General features: G+C 37.7%; 1 protein-coding gene across 1 annotated transcript; it reads right to left on the bottom strand.

Moving 5' to 3' along the window:
• Positions 1-5212: 5212 nt before the first annotated feature.
• Positions 5213-5746, bottom strand: LOC131440148 (uncharacterized). Its single transcript, XM_058611184.1, has one exon. It carries the CDS (start codon positions 5744-5746, stop codon positions 5213-5215), a length of 534 nt encoding a protein of 177 aa, XP_058467167.1.
• Between the last annotated feature and the right edge of the window lie 920 nt (positions 5747-6666).

The following is a 6666-nucleotide window of genomic DNA, read 5'->3' as shown; positions in this document are numbered from 1 at the left end:
CCTTCGGGCCCGAGGTATACCACCCTTCGTACCAGTCCGCGACGTCTTGGCAACTCGAAATCTTCCTTATATGACTCTCATCTACAACTTCTTGAAAACTATCAATGCTCAAATTTAGTGCTCTCTCTATCTCTTTCTCGTCTACAGCTCTATCGCACTCTTCTTTACGTTGCTGAAAGTATGGCCCGTATGAACGATGCTTCGGAGCATGTACCTGCCTTGAACTGACTGAGTTGCTGGAAACTACCCAAAAACGTCACACGTACATCAGAGAACACCAACAAAGCATCCCAGCCAAGGATAATCTCTCTCGTTACAATCTGAAGAACGTGAAGATCCAGAAAACTCTAAAAAATTTGTGCCACAAACGAATGATGTATTGTAACTCAAAATCAATATTTTGTAAATCCCACCCTCCTCACATTCCTTTACTAACTCTAGGGGAGTATGCCGCCCCCTTAATACGGCGTCCCTTCTTCTCCTATAACAACAAGACAATCAGCCACGTTAAGCTAAAGCAAATGAGCCAAATAAAAAATTTTATTATAAAAAAAAAAAAAAAAAACCTTCAGTGTCGATTTTAGTTTGCTATACGTACCTAAAAACGAAACAGACTGTCATGGAATTGGATTAATATCAATTATAAACACATACCATCGAGTGACGGGTTACATATTTCGTCATTGTCTTCATATTCTCCATATCCCAGAATGGACTCATTGTGATATGGCTCGAAATATTCGAATATCGAAAAATCGTTTAGTAAGACTGTATCATCCATTTCTCGATTTTCAATTCCGTATTCGTTGTCGTTCTCAGACTCGTCATCTGGTGGCAATTGATTTGCATGTTTCTGTTCAGAAAATAAGTTAACTCGTGCTTGAGATTCCTGCGTTTCATTTTCAGTGTGATTGGTGCATTCCGTTAAAGGCATTTTCCTTGTTTTATGGGTAAACGATTCACTGATCACTGATCGCTGAACGCGATCGCCAATTACCAGATTTATTGGCGCATCGTCTCTTTGAAGAAGCTCCTTGTCAAATTGTGAGGCAGGAAAAACTAAATTTATTGCTCCATTACTTTTTAATTCAATTGGCGTAGAAGTGTAGATATTTTCAAAGGAATAATCCTGCTCCACTGAACTGTACTGATAATTAAATGAGGCAGCATTAACTTCCTCGAACCATACAGCGGTTGGTGCTGAACAAAGGTGCTCATCACTGTCACTTTCAATCATATCAACAGCTTCTGCAAAATGAAAAGCAAAAAATATTGTGGTATTTCTGGTTGGGTATTTATATAAAAATTACTTAGCAACAAATCCATAGCAGAATGCCTGCGTTTTTTCACAAATAGATTCGATTTTAAACACAAAAACGGTATTATCCAAAATTGGCGTATCAGCAATTTCCTTTTGATGAAAGACGAATGTCAAAGGCCGCATCAACGAAAACATTTGCTAAAGGGTCGGTAAAGAAGGACGCAATGAATATATTGTTAGTTATTATGTCGTAAAACGCTTATTCGGATTTTCATATCATTTTTCAAAACAAGCTCTCTTTTTTAGCAAACAATTAAATCATAATATTGCGGTAAGCGAATATGACCTGCAATTATACAAGAATGCCGTATTTTTAACATTAAATAACAAAAAAGTATAAATAATCTGGAAGGCCTTAACAACAACTAATATTTATCTGACTTATATATGAATCAGGCCCTTTATAAAAACTCCAATTAATCAACATAAATGATGTTTTTGATGAATTCTATGATATTATACGATAAATTAGGGTTTAACTTTCAATATTATGCATTAATCCGAATTGTTTACATTTTGCTTTTAGGCCCTTCTGAAAAATTGACCAAGAATTAGAGTTGTTCCACTTTTTCTGTAGATGAGTGCGATCTTACTCATTTTTGAGTAATTATTTTTAAGCGTGATAGACTGACAACCTGACAACCACGATGTAAAATACATGGTGATCACGTTTTTCTATGCGTTAGTGCGGGTGTCATTTTATTTTGGAATAACAGAGAGACGTGAAGAAGAAAATACATAAACAAATGACGTTTCGGGAGTTGCTTTTATGAAAATATTTAGAGTTGGTTCTGTTTGCGAAAATATTGACAGTGAAATGCGGTGTTTTGTTCCGGGATGTTTCAATCATTTTCATCACCTGCATTTAAATTGCCACCCACAGCACAATCACTTCATTATTCATAATAACTGTAATAGATACCACAGTGCGATCCGCCAAATCCTTCCTCCAACGAAATGAACAGAATCGGATGTGTGTAAAATTTTCTATATTTCGACGTTACCTTGCAAGCCCTTGAAGGAAAAACGTCAAGATTTTCAATTAGTGCCAAAGATTCGCCAGGCTGCGCGACAACTGGAGTAACTTAGAAGTGAAATCCCGATCTGAAATGGTCGTTTGTTTATGTTTACATGCTTGAATCCCGGCGCGCCATACTTAATTTCGTGAGAAAATTACCAACACAACCAAAACTGTTTTACTACGCCACCAGTGTATTTTACGTCGTGCTGACAACGCTGTGCGCAGAGATGCCATTAATAAAGATTTATCTGTATTACACAGATTTTCACATGCGCATACAGACTCAATACAGAGTACAGATTTTATACAGATTTCCTAAACTTAATACAGATTTCACAAAAATTAAAAAAGAAAAAAATCAAACTTTTCCGTCTATTAGTATCCACTGCAATTGTGATGAAGTAAAAGTTTATTAATGCAAAATCAGCCATATTACCAAATACAGATAATAATACCCCTAAGTCCCATACAAACGAACCGCCAATGTTTGGTCCACAGCCTAGCAAATTACTCCCTTTCATTGCGATAGTTTGAAAATGTGGAAGGAGATCGTTTCTGGCAACGCTTTATGCTAGTTGCTAGAGGCGTGCAAAACAGCTCATTTTGGTGAACAGCTCCGAACCGATCAGCTCACCAAAGTGAATCGATTCGATGTATCAGCTCATCAGCTCTTTTATTTTGAACTAAAGGTTCATTTTGTGCGCCGTTTTTCTTATGCACCGATTTTTTTCAAATGCATGATCGAAATTGAATCATTGATTTGCAATGATGCAATGAATGCCATGCGAAATAATTGATCTTTAATTGATGTCGACTAAATTGAATCTCTTAAAGAGCCGAAGATCCGATCAGCTCGTAGCGTGTTCCCTGCGTCATAATGCAGTGAACTGGGTAGCAAAAGAGTGAGCTGGTGAGCTGCGGTTCTTTTGAAAAGAGCTGTGAGCTGTCAGCTCACTTCAATGATTCGATTCACTGGAACAGCTCAGGAGCGAATTGCCCATCTCTACTAGTTGCTACGGTGCAAAACAAACTTGTTTGTTTATGTTTATTGTTGTTGTATTAAACTACAACAATCAGTCTAAATATCACTGGCACTAGCACAAAAGATGAAAAATTAACACAAACACCTACGAATCTACAAATATAAATACAGCTAGTAGTATATTCATGGTGGCTTAACCATTCTAGATTATTGTTTAACTTATATTTAGCTTGTGATCTTGATTATCAGATAAAAACTTTGTTCATTTATTTTTCACTATAATAAACAGTAACTATGGTGAACAGGGTTGCACATTTAAATCTGCATTTTTCCGAAGAAAAATCTGTAAATCTGTATCGGGAGCTCAAAAACCTGTATTGAAAATCTGTATAAAGAAGTGAAAAGAAATCGAAGCACAACGGAATGAAAAAGTCTTTAGAACCCAAATTTGAAGAAACCTAAACTTTTCTTAGTCTGAATTTTATGATGTAGTTGAAAAAACGCTAAAAGTTGTTTTTGCGTTTGAGCTTCTCGAAATAATGATATGACGAAAAACTTTTAAAATCCAATCTGAAAATGAGAACTTAATCTGATTATTTTCACTTTCGTTCATTAGGTATAATGCAAGTTGCAATCTTTCTTCTTTACTACCTTAGGCCATTATCTTTCCATCTCATCAGAAGCAATTTTTGAAAGCATAAGCAATTACGCTACACTAGTTGTAAATAAAAGTAAGTATAAACAAATCTTTGTTAGCAGATAGAACATCTGTGTTTACTGTCCTTAACATATCCTTTTATATAAGTTTAATCCTCTTTTTAGAATTAACACACAACCATTATTTAATATATTTTAACTCGATCATTATTTAATCTGTACAAATCTGTACAGATCTGTACAATAATCTGTATTCTGCATATACAGAATCTTGGTCACAAATTTATCTGAAAAATCTGCAAAATGCAGATTAATCTGTATATGTGGCAACCCTGATGGTGAACTTCACGCTAAGGAAAAAGTAATCATTTACGAATGATTTTTAACCACTTTGACCTAAGCCTGGGGATAGTCATAAAATGACTAATACCATGTTCACATTAGCGCTTATATTACTTAATATACCGAGATGATTCGCATATCACGTGGAAGTGTTCACATATGATCGAAATGATATCGTTTGACAATGAAGTTGTCATATTGAATGTTCCCATTAGGAGTAAGATCAATAATATTGCTTTTCTCTCCTACAATTCCATCAATAATTTAAGTCTTGCATTTAATGGTCTCCGAACGCCAGTATTCGTTGAAAATTGGAAATTATAATGATTGTTTATTGTCACTCTCAAAGTGACGATCATAAATAAGTGCGTTCAATGCCATTATCCGTGTTGCTAGTTGCGATTTTTGACAACTCGAGATGATATCGTACATGATATCCCGTATATCATGCCAAAATGGTGATACACGTTGACATCAAATTGTATGGGATATCAAGTGATATCGCACATGATATCATCGGATATCAAGTATATCCGTATATCACTTGATATCAGCGCTAATGTGAACATACTGTAACGATTTTTGGTATGAATCGTTCGCGCCGAATATCGGTTACCGTAACACGGGAAGAACACAATCTTAGACCGAGCAAATGTTGCAGTAACTTGCGAATTTTGTACGGAGCGAAATAAAACGCGTTTAGTTAGAATTCAACATAACTCCATCTTCTTTTTTTATTCTCTCCCTCTCTCTCTCTCTTCTCAATTCAACTTACTGAGTTTCATGGCGGCTTATCTAGATAACTCCAATCTAGGTTTAGAAAACGCTACACGATCATGGATTCCGTAACACAGCTCCCCTCTGAAGACTTGATCGTCCCGACAAGTCCCTAATCATGTGACTCGTAAGGTGCCAGGCGATCCAAGTGAACAACCTTGCTGCGACAGTTATCACGACGAATTTCGTAGATCAGGTCACTCAGTTTCCGTTGCACACTGTACGGACCATCCCAATCGCATTGAAGTTTTGGAGATTTTCCAACCTTCCGTATAGGGTTATAAAGCCACACTTGTTGACCGATATTGAAACTGATCGGATTAGCGCGTTCATCGTAGTGCACCTTCATGCTTTCGGCAGATAGTTTCAAGTTGATCCTTGCCACCGTTTGTACATCCCGCATAAAGTCAAGTTTCTGTTGCAAGTATGAAGGAAGCGATAAATTTACATCTGAAGGAACTTGTGGGCGCCACAAATCAATAGGGAGTCGGATTTCTCTCCCTAGGGTAAGTAGCGCTGGAGTAAATTTTGTGCTGTTGTGAATAGACGCTCTATAACTCATCAAGGCCAACGGTAAAATGTTATCCCAATTTTGCTGATCTTTGTCGACAAATTTCGCTAGATAGTCCAGCAAGGTTCGATTCATTCTTTCGACGAGACCGTCGGATTGAGGATGTAATGGAGTAGTCCGAGTCTTTTCCACACCGAGAATTTTAAGTAGTCCTTTGAATACCTCTGATTCGAAATTTCTTCCTTGATCAGAGTGAATTCGCCTCGGTACACCAAATCTAGATACTACCACAGAAAGTAGTGCTTCCGCCACAACATCAGCAGTTTGAGTGGGAAGCGCCACGGCCTCCGGCCATTTTGTGAAATAGTCACATATCACCAAAATCCATCTATTTCCCCTAGAGGTTGTCGGTAATGGACCCAGAATATCGATTCCTAACCTTTCGAATGGTTCGCTCACAATCGATGGTTCTAGGTTACCTCTAAGACGCCGATTTGGACCCTTTCGAGCAGCACACGTCACACATTTCAGGCACCAGATCTTAACATCTCTCGATAAACCTGGCCAATAAAACCGCTCTTTTACTTTTGACGTTGTTTTTGCGATCCCATAATGACCACCTGTGAGCCCATTGTGGACACTGTTCAAAATATCGGGAACTAGCGATCTAGGCAAAAGCATTTGCAGCGTGTGCCCACTTACTGAGTAGAATTTTCTGTACAATACGCCATTAACGATTTTCAGGTCTTTGAAAATTTTCCAATACGCCTGACACGTCGGTGTATAATGTGAAAGGAGTGTGGCATCTGGACGACTGCCACTCTTGATCCATTCAAAGACAGCGCGAAGATCTAGGTCCTTTGACTGCGCTGATTCCATATCGCTCTGTTGACGAGTTACTCTTTTACAATCTTTAACGATTTCATCAGCTCGCGTTGACTCCATAGCATCAAATTTCTCGCAGTGTCTACATCCTGGATGATAGCAAGGCCTTCTTGATAGTGAATCGGCATTCTGGTGTTTTAAACCTGGTCGATGTTCGCAGCGATAATCGT

This window comes from Malaya genurostris, unplaced genomic scaffold (assembly GCF_030247185.1).
Source record: "Malaya genurostris strain Urasoe2022 unplaced genomic scaffold, Malgen_1.1 HiC_scaffold_99, whole genome shotgun sequence".
Lineage (NCBI taxonomy): Eukaryota > Metazoa > Arthropoda > Insecta > Diptera > Culicidae > Malaya > Malaya genurostris.
Note: the sequence above shows the minus strand (reverse complement) of the source record. Positions and strands in the feature narration are given on the sequence as shown.